The sequence below is a fragment of the Hesperophylax consimilis genome, chromosome 18 (genome assembly GCF_061612785.1).
Source record: "Hesperophylax consimilis isolate HC1 chromosome 18, BYU_Hcon_1.0, whole genome shotgun sequence".
In the NCBI taxonomy this organism is placed as follows: Eukaryota; Metazoa; Arthropoda; class Insecta; order Trichoptera; family Limnephilidae; genus Hesperophylax; species Hesperophylax consimilis.
In genome coordinates this window covers 27,286,377-27,303,170 of record NC_142853.1, presented here as the reverse complement: position 1 = coordinate 27,303,170, position 16,794 = coordinate 27,286,377, and the positions used below count along the sequence as shown (strand labels likewise).

General features: G+C 32.4%; 1 protein-coding gene across 1 annotated transcript in view; it reads left to right on the top strand.

Annotated features, from left to right (window-relative positions):
• Window positions 1-6,713: 6,713 nt before the first annotated feature.
• LOC149415589 (uncharacterized) overlaps window positions 6,714-16,794 on the top strand; it is a 45,257-nt gene continuing 35,176 nt past the window's right edge. The window contains exon 1 of the mRNA XM_089642776.1: window positions 6,714-7,506. Within this exon, the coding sequence (XP_089498902.1) occupies window positions 7,201-7,506 (306 nt within the window). The 5' untranslated portion in view covers window positions 6,714-7,200. The remainder of the gene's footprint in view (window positions 7,507-16,794) is intronic.

Sequence of the window (16,794 nt, the reverse complement as noted above, 5' to 3'; positions counted from 1 at the left end):
CAAAATAACTATGTGACCTATATTGCTTCATTCTCACAACTTCCCGTGACGGTGAGACGTGGTAAACAAAAAACCAGCGATAATATGTCTACGCCCACTTTAAAAGATTATTTAATTTATTCATGAAGGTCGGCGCAGTGGTCCAGTTCAATAACCAACACATATTTCACCGCGGTTGCGGTGGTTTTATCGAACAACTAGGCGGGAAATGAAGTAACTCTACGCGTCATTGGTTTTTATTGCAATTTGGCAATGCAAACTGCAACTATTGACTTTGAAAAACATTTTTACGTATTTTTTTAATGCTGTTTTATGAATGCGTCATAATTTTTCAATTTGTTAAAACTGTGTGTTAATTTATGGCCCTTGTTTCAGAAATACCTTAATAATAATGAGTTCATTATCAATAAACAGAAAATATTATCTTACTGTCCCATCTTAAGAGGAAGCCATAAGCCAAAAATGAGTATACTCTTGGTATGCCTTATGTTGTAGGTAATAGGCATTAAAATCGCTTGTCAAACGGAGTCTAGAAACGTCCGATTTCAAGCACAAAACTGGTTTTAATTTATTTTATACATAATTGTATAAGAAAGCAAAAAAGTTAATCAAGTGAAACTGTCACAGATAATCTTAGCTATAATACTGTATTTTTTAAAGTTGTTTCCTTTGCGCGTTCATGCATTTCTAATGAAATAATGTTTTTTTAGTAGTTTACATTTATATTTTTTATTTGAGTAATTATTTTTTTATTTGTATTCTACTCAAGCGAAACGATAGAAAAACCTTCATTTTATCTAAAACATATTTTTGGTATTCATAATGTACACCAATTTGTTATAAAGATTTATCAAAATAGTGATTTAGCATTAAACTTCGCCTTAAACATATTCCCTTTCACCTTCCGTTCATCTCCCCCCCACTCTTAACTGATCCCTAGTCATGCCTCCACCCCCACTTCGACACTTAGAAATATATATATTTTTTTATTTATTTATTACTTGTAAATTATTTAACATTATAAATGATAACAATATGCAGTCTTATATATATATTTTTTTATTCGGAGATCGTGTTTATGGGAGGAGTATTTACATTTAGTTCTAATGATTTTTTAAACAATAATCAAAAACTTTTGATATAAATACAAACATAATATTAACATAGGTACACAAATGAGAAAAGTGTGTTTTTAAAGATAATTAAAATAATATATCGTCTTACAGATTAAGTAAGCGCGAGGAAATTAAGGGTACAATATATCAGGTAAACAAATTAGAAAAATAGTTTTTTAAAGACAATTAAATTAATATATAAATATTTTTTTACAAATTGAGTAAGTGTAAGAAAATTAGGGGTACAATATATCAGTATCCAATTTTAGGGACTTAATTAACTTTTTGAATTGTTCATAATTCACAGTTTCGGTTACACTAATTTTATTTTTGGACAATAATATATTGTACCATCTTACACCTAAATACGAATAGTGGTGCTGAGCCGTGGTCGTTCTAAGCATAGGAATGGCTATTGAGCCATTAGTTTTGAATCTATTGCTTATGCTATCTGAGGGGTGAATTTTATAAATAAAATATTCTTTATAAATTTGATATAAGGCGATTCTCTTATACAATTCTGTGCTAGATGGTACATTAAATTCCCGAAATATCTCTAAAGTAGGGGAGTCATATGGTTTCCTAAGGATGATTTTTATAATTATTCTTTGAATTGTAATTATGGGCTGTAAAGAAGCCTTAAAAGCCCCTCCCCACCCAATAATCCCGTACTGCAATATGGACTGAATTAATGCATAATAGACAATTTTGATAGTTTTCTTATTTAAAATATTTCGTATATTATAGAAAATATAGATAAGTTTTCTTATTCTTTCAACAGTGAGATTAATATGGTCTTTCCATTTAACATTTTTATCTATTAAGATACCAAGATATTTTATATTAGATTTATGATTTAGTTTCGCGCAGTCCGTATTACATGTACCGTTATTTACACAATTCTTAGAATGAATTGTTATGTTAATTAGGTTATTTGGCACATCTTCTTGTAGAGTGAAAGGAATACAATATGTTTTTTCTGTGTTGAGTGATAATAAGTTGCCATCGAACCAATTTTTTATAACCTTCATATCTTGATTGGCTGCATTGGTAATTTCGTTCCATGTCTTTTTTTCGATAATTATTGTAGTTTCGTCAGCAAAGGATATAAGTTTACCATTAAGTGATAATTTAAACATATGGTTAACGTAAATTATAAATAAAATTGGTCCAATAACAGTCCCTTGGGGAATTCCAAATTCTAAAGTTTCATCCACGCTTAGTGAGTTATTTAATTTTACTTTTTGGTTTCTTTGAGTTAGATAGCTTTGCAGCCAATACCTTACCTTACCAATAATACCGATATCATTTAATTTATTTATTAGTTTTGTATGGGAGATACTATCAAAAGCCTTACGTAAATCAATGAAAATGCCAAGGCATTTTTTTTATCTAATGCACGGTATATAGTTGAAGTTAGTTCTGCAATGGCATCATGAGTGCCTAGTTTCTCTCTAAATCCAAATTGGCTAGGACTAATTATTTTATTATTTTCAATATAGTACAAAAGTTGCTTTTTCACGATCTTTTCGAAAATTTTTGCAATGTTTGAGACAAGAGATATTGGTCGATAATTTGATATTTCTTCAGGGTTGCCAGATTTAAAAACAGGTGTTACGACAGATTTTTTATAAACGGAGGGGAATATTCCACTATTTAAACTAATATTTACAATGTGTGTAATTGGAATGCATAATAATTCATTATAATTTTTCAATATTTCTACTGTGACTCCATCAAACCCTGGTGCAGATGCACCTTTTAATTCACTAATAATATTTTTTATGTCATCTGTGGTTACCGGTTTGAAAATTGACAGATTATTTTGTTTAAGACAGTCCTTTTCGAAATTATCTATTTTATAATTGTCATCGATCCGTGTAGCTAAATTTTGACCGACGTTAGCGAAATATTTATTAAAGGCATTAGCACATTTTGTCGGTTCCATTAAGGCATTAATAGAATTTTTTCCGATATTCATTTTTTTAATTTGAGTTTTTTTGTTTTTTCTACTATTTAGTATATATTATGTTCACCGATTTTTTTGTAATGTTAATAGTATATTTTGGCCTGAGGAAGGAACAAACAAAGTCAAGTCGGTTAAAGCAAAGTAATATTGTTTCATTTACAAAACAAAATGATCTACATTTTTTTCTTTGTCTGATTTATCGTTGTATTTTTATAGACCACATAATTATAGTATATTGACTTCGTTATTTTTGTTTATCGATATTAATCTACTTTGTCATTAGTAAATGCCATTGCACTTTTCATTATTAATTATATTGACTTAAAAATGAGCTCTGGTGATTAAATATGTATTTAAAGATCAATATCTCTAGTCTAGCCGATAATAATATTTTGCCGTAAATTGTCATATTCATTTTAAATTCTTTATGAAGTGCCAACTGCAACCATGTAGGTAAACCAAACCAAACCATACTGTATTTAGGTAAACCAATTCTGTGTTCTTTTTCTGTGTGTATTTTTCTGTCACACTAAAAACTCGAGTCGAACGAGTTTTATCATTTCCACAGAATTCTTTCCTGCAAGTATCTAGGTCAACCCAACTATTTACAACATGTTCATGTTGTTGTTTTCATAAATATCTTATGACCCTTTCAAGTTTCCGTTGAAACCAACATTAAAATTTGTACATTCATTAAAAAAATATAATGTATTGTTTGTAATATAAAATGTAATTGATGATATTAAATAGTGTCATATAAATTGTAAGTAGGTCATATTGAATGGCAAGGTAAGTAATTAATGTAATCGCACCTGCTGTAAATTGTCTCTAATTAGAATAAAACATCAGTTTCCGCGTCTGTCTGTTTGTGCGCTTAGTTCTTCTAAACTAGGCCACGGATTTTGATGGAGTTTTCACTATCATTTAGAGAATTTCTTCCATAAGGTTTATACATATAAAGTACATGCATACTATACTTGAAATTTGAAAATATTTGAAGTATTGTGTTGGCAAACGAAAACATTTGAAAGGCATTTGAAAATATTTGAAATATTGTCTTGGCATATGAAAATATTTGTCTTGGATATGAAAATATTTGAAGTATTGTGTTGGCAAATGAAAATATTTTAAGGCATATGAAAATATTTGAAGTATTGTCTTGGCATATGAAAATATTTGTCTTGGATATGAAAATATTTGAAGTATTGTGTTGGCATATGAAAATATTTTAAGTATTGTTTTAGCATATGAAAATATTTAAGTATTGCCTTTTGTTTAAAAATATTTGAATTATTGTGTTGGTATATGAAAATAAGTAATGTCTTGGCATAAAAAAATATTTGAAGTATTGTGTTGGCAAACGAAAATATTTGAAAAGCATATGAAAATATTTGAAATATTGTCTTGACAAATGAAAATATTTCAAGTATTGTGTTGGCATATGAAAATATTTAAAGCATTGTCTTGGATATGAAAATATTTGAAGTATTGTGTTGGCAAATGAAAATATTTGTAAGGGATATGAAAATATTTGAAGTATTTTTTTTATTTATATTACACGCCCATTGTGGCTTTTACAAACATGTGATATAATTATAATAATTTAGCACTAATATAACAAAAGCTAGCATTAATATTTATTTATGAGGTATGTTATTATAGCATTCTTGTAACTACATTCGTGTAAATTGAACACATCAACAACTTCTGAGAAAACATTGTCAACTTCATGTAATCTAGGTACAAGCGAGTATATAAATGACTTAGTCCTGATAATTTTGTTGCAATTAAAAAGAATTTCAGATCGACTAGCTCTTGTAGGTATATGGAAGGTAATAAGACTCAATAAATCAGGGCTGTCTATAATACCATTAACAATTTTATAAATAAAAATCAAGTCGGAAACAAGTCTTCTATCTGGGAGTTTTAATAAGTTTAGTTCTTTCATCAAGAGATTGTAGTTTATTGTTTCAATTGATAGAACGAGTTTATAGTTGATGAATCTTAGGAATTTATGATGATTTTTTTCAATGGAGTCAGAGTGGATTTTGAAGTGAGGGGACCAGATAGAAGAATTATATTCGACTTGACTACGAACTAAAGAAGAATATATAAGATTTGAAATGTAGAAATATTACGAAAGTCTCTGCCATTTCGTAGAATGAAACCAAGCATATGTATTGGCATATGAAAATAACTCAACAATTTTCGTTTATGCGTCGTGTTGTATTAAATAATACGACATACAGCTGGGAACATGATATAAAAATATTATAATAATAATCTTAAAAGAAAGGAAAATTAATACAATCGAAAAACCTACAGTTTTGTGGCAATATCACACAAATGTACATCTTAACCCAGTCCCGGAGCCATTGAGATTATAATACTCGTAGCTTCAACTAGAGAATTTCGCAAAGAGGAAGGTTTGGAAGTAGGTACCTGACTGATATCGTCTAGTTACTAATCTTAGCTGAAGCTATTTCAAGCAGCAACGCTTAGAATCTTCTTATGAAGTTGCTTGCACTCTGCACGAAGCAGAAATACATTATTGTTTGCAAATTATTTTAAGTAATTTGCATTTATACAATGAGAAAAATTAGTATGGCTGATTTATTAAAATCATGTTAAAAACTTGATGGAAAGCCATTTTCTAGTAAAATTATAGTCTATTTATAATGTAACGGAACACGTGTTCGTGCAGCTGAGCTTTTCCTGGTAAATATAATGACGAAATGCGACAATATTAGAATTTTTATGAACACGTGTTCCGACATACTAATAACACGTTCGTGTTTTACTGATCGTTTTTTACAGGAATACGAATAAATAATTTGATCAGATTTTTAATAAATTAGCAATATTTTATACCTGTTAGTTTTCTCTGTGCATTTATATGAGTAATGAAAAATCCGTATAATCTATTTAACACAACCACCCAACAGTAAAATGATGAGTTGGGTACATTGATGTGGTATATTGTTGGGACCTTTTTCCTTATAGATTTCTATAAAAAGACCCAATAATTTTATTCAACACTCTTTGCATGACCATTTTGAGGAATCACCATCTGCCGTTCACTTTGAACAGTTTGAACCCAAGACCTTGGAGTCATAACCAAGGATCTTACTGTCCTGCCACGAAGGCCGACAACGTATTGTATTGCACTAGGCAGGTTCTATCACCAACATATTATGTATAATTCATACATGTTCCTCAGGTGTGTTATAAATATAATTACATTGATTACTCGTGGAAACTTACGAATGTAAATTAATCTATACATATAAATAAAATTGTAAATTTTCGTTTTTTCAAATTCTTTAATCTCATAAAGTTCTTCAATGAAATTTTGATATAACGTTGGATTCTCATACGCGTGTTTTTTATGTACCTATATTATATGACACCTGTGACAGGTAAATGCATGTTTTTTTTAAACAGCTGTTGAACGTAAAAGCAGCGCGCTTTTTTGTCTATCTGCACAGACATACTGAGCCACAGCAACTCGTGCCGGAGTACAGCTAATGATTTTATAAATAAAATAAGAACTGACACAGAATAAAACAAAATAAAATATGCTGAAATTTTAATATTAATCTTATCTTCTTTCCGGGACAATGTATAATAATCAGGAAATAAGTGTTGTTGTTGCAATCAGAATTCAGTCATAACATAGAATAACTAATAACATTATTATTGTTCGTGCAGTAGCTATGTTATATAGAGTAAATAGACCACTGCAAACTGCAACACACACCCGTTTGATAAGAGGGCTTGACATTGGTGAAGGAATGCGTCCATACGAATCGTACACAACACTAGTTTATTTATTAAAATACACATTGAACTTTGTCCCGTTGTCTCGCTCAGCGCTTTCATGGCAGCTGGGAACTTTAGCGTCTAGCATTCTGTGGGCAAACCAAACCCGCGCTACCGGCTGTTAGTCGTGATCCACGCTTCGTTCCAACAAAACTCCAGCTGTTGGAGTTCTCAATCGGAAACTGAAAGTGTACAACTACAAACTGTTAGTACACAAGTAGTCTGTGCAGAGCGTGTAATTAGTGTCCACACAACCGTCGCGAGTCGCGAGGCATAATTCAGTCAGAAGTCAGAATGTCGAAGCTAAATATACTACGGGCGAATCAGCTGTTGAGTCGAGCCCTCGCGAAGAACCTCAATTCCCACGCGAAATGTTTCAGTACCCTGGACATGAGAAGCAAAGCCGTGAACAGATTCGCGCGTTATAGCAAGAGTGTTGACACAGTGTTAGTGCAAAAATCTGGAATTTCTAAGTTTGCTGGACCCATCAGTGCAGATCACGTCCTTTATTCCCCTTATGGAGACGTGAAAGATCCAAATCTTACTCTGACAGACTTCATCTTCCAGAACCACGCCAAATATCCTGACCGACCAGCTATCGTAAGTCATGTTTTAATCTGTCCACTTGCTTAATGTACTTGAATTCAATATTAGAAAGTGTTGCATTGTGTTTTTAAATTGTGAAACCACCACGAGAGATTTTTAATTGTTAAAAGTAACGAATACCTTTTCGGTGCTTAAATAATAAACAATTATTGACAATCTAAATATTTTAACAACTCAATACATTGTTGCCATTCGATAATAAATACAAAATAATTTTTTTGTGTCAAAATGTAGTCATTCAAAATCATGTGTTTTTGGTTTGAAAATTTTGGACGCCTAGAAATGTTTCAGATGCTTTAATTAAATACTGTGAATAGAATGCATCTTGACCTTTGAAATAATCAAGTATTTTTTAGATAAGCCTTTTTTTAAGAAAATGTAATAAAAAGAAAAATTTTCTATGAAAACTGCTTTAAATTTCAAAATCTCCTACTTACGAACCCATTTTCGGTTATGATTTTATTGTATAATGTGGCAAATTGAGTTATTTATGATCGAAATCGAAAAAAAAAAATTTATGCTTGAACATCCTTAAAATAAAATAAAAGGCATTTTTTGGCCATGTTTTTTTCTTACATAAATCAAAACAGGCGGATGGTGTTAAGCGGTAATTTAAACCTTATCGCCATCTACGTAAGGGTTGTTATTGATAGCAGCTCAATTTAAAATATTACACGACGTAGTGCATCGCCTTAAACCGGTTTCACAAAAGTCTAGCTTACTAATATTGTGGTAATTATTTCCCTTTCGGCAGCTCTTTTAGGCACAGATTCTGTAAATTACACTTTCTTTCAACAATTACTAGAAATAACTTTTTACATGCATAAAATAGGTTATTAGTGTGGGTTAATTATGTAATTTATGCGTGCTTAGATTGAAACGAAACTTTCGCAAGTGTCATACCACACAGAAATAGCTGCAAATGTATCGTTTTATAAGGTTAAATTTTAAACTTTGATTGAATAAAAATGGTACCATAATTCATTTTTTACCATCTATCCCGACGTTAATAATCGTTTCTTGTAGTAATTATGTGAAAACGTAGTGCAAACTCCATAATATGTGCCTATTAAGGCCCCGTAGTAAGCGTTCAAAGATGGTTTGAAAGGTAGGTAAGTAAAAAAGATTGTTAGAGGGAGCGCGTTAATATTAAAAAAAAACTATATAATTTTTATAATTTTCGGAGCTTATATAGGCCTACGAAAACTGCTTTAAAGTTCGAAATCTCCTACTTACGAACCCATTTTCGGTTATGATTTTATTGTATAATGTGGCAAATTAAGTTATTTATTTATGCATATTAAAAATAAATATTTATGCCTGAACATACACAAAATAAAATAAAAGGCACTTTTGGGCCATGTTTTTTTCTTGCATAAATCAAAACAGGCGGATGGTGTTAAGCGGAAATTTAAACCTTATCGCCATCTACGTAAGGGTTGTTATTGATAGCGGCTCAATTTAAAATATTACATGACGTAGTGCATCGCCTTAAAGAGTTAACAAGAAACTTGTCATAAATCGTTAGAAATTAGGTATGCGGGGTCTTAAACGTGCGACGGCTGGGGAAATATTTATCTTTCAACGTTTTACAATGTAATGTAATTTAATAATGGCAAGACCATCGAATAATCCCACTAAATCAACAACAGACGACCATTCCTTGAAAAATTTAAATCGTGTCGATGTACCCACCTCGCACACAACGTTGGTTTTATTTGTTTTTAAACATTTCTAGTTAATCAATCGGTTATTAAAACAAACCATCAACTGTGTTTATTTGTGATACGATTCGTTTAACTGAACTCTGGAACACAGAGAACCTAATTAATTGCTACGAAAACAAATAATATTCATTTGCTGAGTGGATAAATTGGTTTGATTAGTTGGCACTTAACTCTATTAATTTATATAATTAACTAAGTTTATATCATTCTGCACAACTAATTAATAATCTCGTTTCATAAATTTCCATTGCTACTTGGACCTTTATCTAAACTCTAAACCATAAACAAATACCTTTATCCTTCGTGTCACGTTGGTACTTTGAACGAGAAAGAACATGCTTGCTCGTACATAATTAGGTACGTGTTATTTGATAATTATTAATATAAATAGTACCTACTTTTACTGTGTATAATAAATAACCATGTCGTGAAAATAACATAGATAAGTACGTGTTTTTATTGCAAATACTAATTTTTAACAGCTTCATGAAATCATAAAATCTCTATGCATTCCAATTGTACACCTTTTTATCAAAGTCGCTGATTTTTGTAATCTACACACTTCTAGGAAGGTACTTCGAAATGAATACTAGGTTTTAAGTATCTACTTCATATTTCTTTGTTTGGTTTATTAGCTTATGATAAGGTGATAAAAAGATAACAACATAACAATAACAGCAAACTAAGAATGTGAGGTCAGTGCTCGGATTTAAATGGAGCAAACAGGAACGCTGTTCCGGTTTTTTAAAATTAATCAGCCAGAACGTCCATGCTCGAGAAATATAGTATTTAAATATCACCGCCAGTACATGATGTTCAAAATAAAACTTATTGGTGACCATATGTTAAAAATAAATCTATTCAGTAACTTTTTGTGAATGGCATCAGTAATAACAACCATCTCGGTTCATTTTTGAGAATGGCATAATTAATAACAACCACCTTGGTTCACTTTTGTGAATGGCATCAGTAATAACAACCACATTGGTTCATTTTGTGAATGGCATCAGTAATAACAACCACAATGGTTTATTTTTGTGAATGGGATCTGTAATAACAACCACCTTGGTTCACTTTTGTGAATGGCATCAGTAATAACAACCACATTGGTTCATTTTGTGAATGGCATCAGTAATAACAACCACCCTGGTTTATTTTATTTCTTTATGCCATCCCTTCCCCACGTCAATAGGTGTTCAATTTAAATTCCAGAAAAAAACACGATTCCTTATACGGATAGACGATAATATCTATCGATAGATTATAAACGGTGACCGGATAACTCATCAAAATTACAATTCAACACTCATTTAAAAAGTGAACAATGTCATGAAAAGTAATGAATCAAAAACTAGGTTAAATTGGTTACGTTAGTTAGGTTTATGGGTTAGTTTTTTCGTCGCTTTTATTAACTTTATATAACTTTCTAAAGGTGTGTTGAATTGTCATTGTATTGAGTTATCATGGAACCGTTATAAACATAAACATATTTGTCTATAAACCGAACGCTCCGGTTAGCAATAGTGTACACTTCAAGCACTGATGTATTATTTTTCAAGGACACAAAATAGTAATGCATAGGAAAGCAAAATTTGCACTTGTTCTTAAACTTTAAGTGATTTATAATTTATCCTAAAACAAATAACACCACAATTAACTACTAAACTGAAATGTCATAAGATTTCAGTTGTTGATTGTGATAACAACAAAGTAACTTGTATTGTGTGTTATAACCAGTGGCGGTTTTCTCTAAAGTGCGTTTGTGCGGCGAACCCCCATTAAAAAGATGAGAAAATAAAACAAACTTGTTTTATAATAATATAAGCACATTATAGATAGCACGCTATTAAAATTTCGCCTTCAAAACCCGCGCCACCGAAAATACGATACCTATTCCAAGTTTGTGCGAGTTGAAATCCGCGCCAAACTCTTCATACAAAAGAATCTTAGCCGGTACAGACCCTGTGACGGTGACATATACAAAATTTGGTCTTTCTTTGCAAAATTAAGACAATGTGTGTGCGTCGAACACGCGTTATGATATCACGTGACCTCCGAACATTGACGAATGTAACTGACTGACCTGGAATGTGACTGACCGGCCGACGTTTGACCTTTGAACCATAGGGATGCAAGTTAAGTGTTATTTTTTTATGTTATATTATGGTATTTAACTTTGTAGTCATTTTTGTACATATTTTTGTTTTGTTGTTTCTGCATTTCTACAACCGTTTGCTTATGGCATTTGTAAATCTACTACCTATTGAAGTAGACCGATTTTGATTTCTGTTTTCGTATTTTTTTTTTAGATAAGTCGTTATATTCCTTAATTATATTTGCGAAAGTTTCGGCAAACGCCCCATTGTCGTCGCTAGTTATGCAATTTTGTGTTTTGTCTTCTCCAGTTCTCCATCTCCAGTATTCTTTCGGATTTCAAATTGAAAGCGTTTGCGTATATGTTTATTTATGCGTTTGCGTTTATTGATTGTCGCGAATATTTTGTCATAATTTTTTTATACAATGGCGGAATACAGTGTTGTCTATATAAAAAATAACGCCAATACTTATGAAAAAAGGTTGGAAATTAAAAATAAAGGGCCTCCGCGTCCTGACCTCTCATTAAAGCAGGTTTGTGCCGCGAAAAGCGAGAAATTCACTCGAGTTTTTAAACGTGAGTGGTACGCGAGGTGTACTTGGTTATTATTCTTACGAAATTATTCTTCTCGAAAAAACAATAATAATTAGCAACATACATTGAGTGCTATAAAAACATTAAACAATTTAATTCCTGTAAAACTTTTCTCATTATCTAATAATTGTGTCTAGTGTAAAGTGATTTAAAAACAATTATATGTAGGTACCCCTCCCACTAACTTTATTTAAGTTGTGTGAATGCTGCCGTATTCGACTATTTGACGAAGGACAACAGTAAGTAAATTTTAATTAGATATGTTTATCTTCTCTTGAATTTCCGAACCCCCTGTTAAAAAGACCACGAACCGCCACAGGTTATAACAATATCAAACGAGAAACCAATGTGTAATTATTGGAGTATTAAGTATCAGCTATTTTCTTGTCATTTTCGTCATCCTGTCATATTCTACCATGAAAATCGGATTATCAATGTTATTATTTACTTGTGCGGCTTCCGATGAGTGTTCATTTATCCCTGGCCTTTGGCGTACTCGCTTGGCGGCCACCGACAAATTGGTATTTACCTAGTTATTTAGACTAAGAGACATACGAAATACATGCATATTTAGCAAATTTTTATTTTTTTTTACTCTTCCGCCTCATAATACGCATAAATTATTGAAATAACACTTTCTTTCTAAAACTTAATTACATACTACAAGAAACAGCCATTTATTTACATATTAGACGGAAAAAAATACATTTAAAAGTATAATTGGAAAAAAAATTGTTTGAGTAATTTGTCTTTAGAATAAGGAATTTCAGTGAAAAATATTTTGGCTAAAAAAACATGTACTCATATAGATCAACTAACATTGAATATGAATATGTATGTTTTATTGTATATAAGCTTAGGGGTTATGAATGGTTTAGAGTAAATTTTTGAGGTTATGAATTCTAGTGTAAATTATGAAATTGTAAATTAGTAGAATGCTGCAAACTGTACAAATTATACTAACAAGTTTAAACATGGCCTTCAATAAGAAATTCCAGTAGAATATTCTTATTTTATTTTAGGAAAGCTCGCCTTCTAACTTAAATACCAATAGTTTTTTTTACAAATGTCGATTTTGTAGTTAAAATAATTTTCAATGTTTGCATTTTTCAAGGCCAGTCGTGACGTCGTAAGTAGGTCGGTTTTGTCGCCTTTTTGTCGCTTTAAGCGGCCGCTACACTACTCGCTTCGACGCTTCGACGAAGTCCTCGACGAAGTTAGCCGAAGTTCGAAGTGCGTGCCCACACACTCGTGCAACTTCGCGAGTAACTCAGTCCAACCAGTCAGTGATTGGTTTATTTATGCCGTGACGCTTCGAGTCCTGACTCGGGCGCATTTACCGACAACAATCGGAAGTCGGGCGAAGCGAAGCGAAGTTGCCCGAAGCGAAGCGAAGTTCGTGCCCACACTATCGTATTCGGTCAACTTCGATCAACTTCGCGAGTAGTGTAGCTGGGCTATAACAGTAAGGTCAATCCTACTCGGGTCGGTATGAAATCAACAAATCCCAATTTGAATATTTACATTTAAGTTATTTTGAAATAATTTGTATACTACAGTGGTAACCCGATTGCAAGTCTATGCAGCGCAACTTTGTACAAAATTGTCCGCATTCTAATGCACAGGAGCGGTTGTATGTCAGAACTCGCCGACCAATCACAGGGCGTTTATGTCGACTTGGAACTTGAAAAACCTGCTCAGGCAATTTATGCTGGTTCTGATACATTCAAATTGAAAATAAATAAATAATTTTAGAATAATGTATAATTATGTTGATATTTAGCATAAAATATATATTCTTTTTATATTAAAAGTGTTCCAAACAGTTTATCGTGACATCTAAATTCCATAGAGGGTATCGCAAGTCAACGACTCATTTATTATAAATATAAAATGTTGTTTGTCTGTTTGTCTCCTATGGACTCAAAAATTACTGGACTGATTTCGCTGAAAATTTCAAAGTTTGTTCTTATTTTTGGAGTATTTAGAGAATGGTTTTGACGGACGAAAAAGTCGGGGACACCTGGAGAAGATTTCACATTATTTCTGCACTGGAATGAGATATGGAGTCGAATAAAAATCGGTATAACGTAGTTTTTTAATAGTAACAATATGATATACAGTAGTGAAAGGTATAAAAAGTCGGGGATGCCCGAGGAAGACTTAAAGCATCATCTCGGAACTGGAATATGATACGAAGTCTATACAGTGTAGTTTTTTTTGGTAGTACCAATGTTTTATAGATAAATGAATGGTGGAAGTCGTGCACGCCCGAGAAGGACGTGGCACGATCGAGTAGAACAAAAACTTAAAAAGTAAGCATTCCAATTCTTTAGAATAATATTATCTTCACGTCAAAAATAGATTCAGTTTTCAGGTACTCTAGAATTCTCAACCTCGAAACCATTTATAAGTCCCCGAGCAATTCCGGGTACACGTCAGCTGGTATATAATAATAGTGAATATCACAAAAATAATTGAATATGTGTATGAAAAAAATATATGATTTATAGAGGGAACAATCATTGAACTAGTCGGTAGATGTAATTACTGTGTACTTGAAATTTGTACCTTAGTACAAAGTATTAATATATTCTGTTCTGTTATACAATTGGTACAACACCAATTGTGAACATCAATAATGATTTGGATGGCTGGATATCCTAAAATGTATGTATACACTCGCCAATCAAAAGAGAAAATTAGACTGAAGAGCCAAAAATTATTTTTATTTTTAACCGTTTCTATTTCTGTTATTGAAACTATTATGTAATAAAACACGCACAAGGTCACAGACATCGCTAGGGCCACAATGTGAACTCTTCTCGCGACACTACTCTGAGGAAATATTTCAAACATAGAATAAAAGACAGAACGTGGAAGAAAACTGTAAAATAATTACTAAGCATTGAAGAAGACAATATTACTAATAAATCTCAAACAGAAATAACAGAATAACAGAAACAGGAGGTTACAAACAAATTCGCTAGAACTTTGTAATCATTGAAAAAGACAGGAACCAAAAAAAATTAGAAAATTAGCTGTTACTACTGTTGACAAAAATTATGTAAAAAATTGATCACAATGGCCGAGTGCATTAAGACCTTGTCACAGTAAAGCAGAGATCCTGGGTTCGATTCCCAATTACGAACGTTACCTTATTATTTTCTGTGTCTTGTTCTTTTTCGTGTTTTGTTTAGATTTCCTTAACTTTATTTATAAAGAAAGAAAAATATTCCCAGCTTACGAATAACCTGACAATATTTGAAAATCTCCTACTACCATCACTGTAAGTGGAAAATGTTGCTTGCGTCGTGATGTAGGACTTAAATACACTACGCCTGGGCGGGACCCAGACGCGATGCCAACTCAGCCACTGACCGGTTGTATATTTTCATTGATGGGTATAACCTCTCTAATTTGTTAATAAAAAATTATAATTATATAAATTATTATGAAAATTGTTAATATATTTATTTTTGAAAGGCGTTGCTTCTAAACAAACTAACCATCACGCCGTTTCCGCAGGGCTAGGCAGATAGGAAGGTCCGTCAAACAACTCGGTCTTGGCTCATTCACATTCATACCTCGTCTCATACATACTCTGTTATTCTGACTCCTGACTTGCCCCGACTCAAGTATTTGCTTCACTTTATGGTGCCATGGCTTCCTCGGCCGTCCCCGACTTCTTATACCATTTACATTTGCGACTTATGTTCTACTTACAGCGTCCCTTTCTTAATCTTACTCACTGCGCTTTACATTATTTGTGAATCTCCATATTTCTCATAAGATAACCCAGGGTTTTACGCCTCAGGGATATAATTTATGCACCATTAAAGTCTACGTACAGCACTCATTCAATGTGTACCTAACCTATATATATTGATGAATTTCTGTTCAAATGTAACAATCACAGACATAGGAATTAATAGACGAGAAGATAATGGCGAGGGGTAAAATCAACTGTTGAAGAACGAAGGGAGTGAAGCTGACTGTGATTCGTCAATAAATCAATCTGACAGTAAATAGGCATCTCGCATTATAATATCACCATTTACTTCTTAAAAGTAAAATCTGCTTTTGAATGAATATACATTTTTACATGGGAGCGCAAATTACTCGCAAGGTTATGAACAAATTTGCGAAGTCCAAATTCGGCAAAAAAATTCGGTTCTCTTTTCAGAGTCGAATATTTCGTTTAAGTATTTAGTTAAGACACTTTTATAAATGTTCATAATTTACTTCCCAGCAACCAACCAGCTTTGTGTTTCACGTCCAGACGTTTCTCGATGTGATAGTAACAACTGATTCATATTATACGATGTGAATATGCTTAAAATAAATTAAAATAATGCTTATATATGGAATGTAATACGACAATTGGGTTTATTCTCTTTTTCACATCTATTTTTACAAGTTTTCATAGTACAAGTCAACATTTTGCCGTGTTATTTCGTAAAATGAACCGATGATGCCTCGACCATAGTTCGCACAAGAATGATGACGTCACGTTACTTTTGAAGCTGTCATTTTTTTTGACATTTGATAAGTAGAAACTACGCCATTAATGAAAATGGAACGATACACGCTTCAACAACGCATTGAAATTACTAAAATTCACTTGAGTGAATCAGATGCAAATCATCTTGAGTGATGAGGCCCATTTCCACCTCGGTGGCTTCGTCAACAAGCAAAATTGTCGCATCTGGGGCTCGGAAAACCCAAGAGTTATTGTTGAAAAGCCTCTCTATCCTCAACGTGTGACTGTTCGGTGCTGTTTATGGTCCGGCAGAGTCATTGGACCTTACTTTTTCAAAAATGAGGCTGGAGCAACAGTTACGGTGAATGGATTGCGCTATCGAG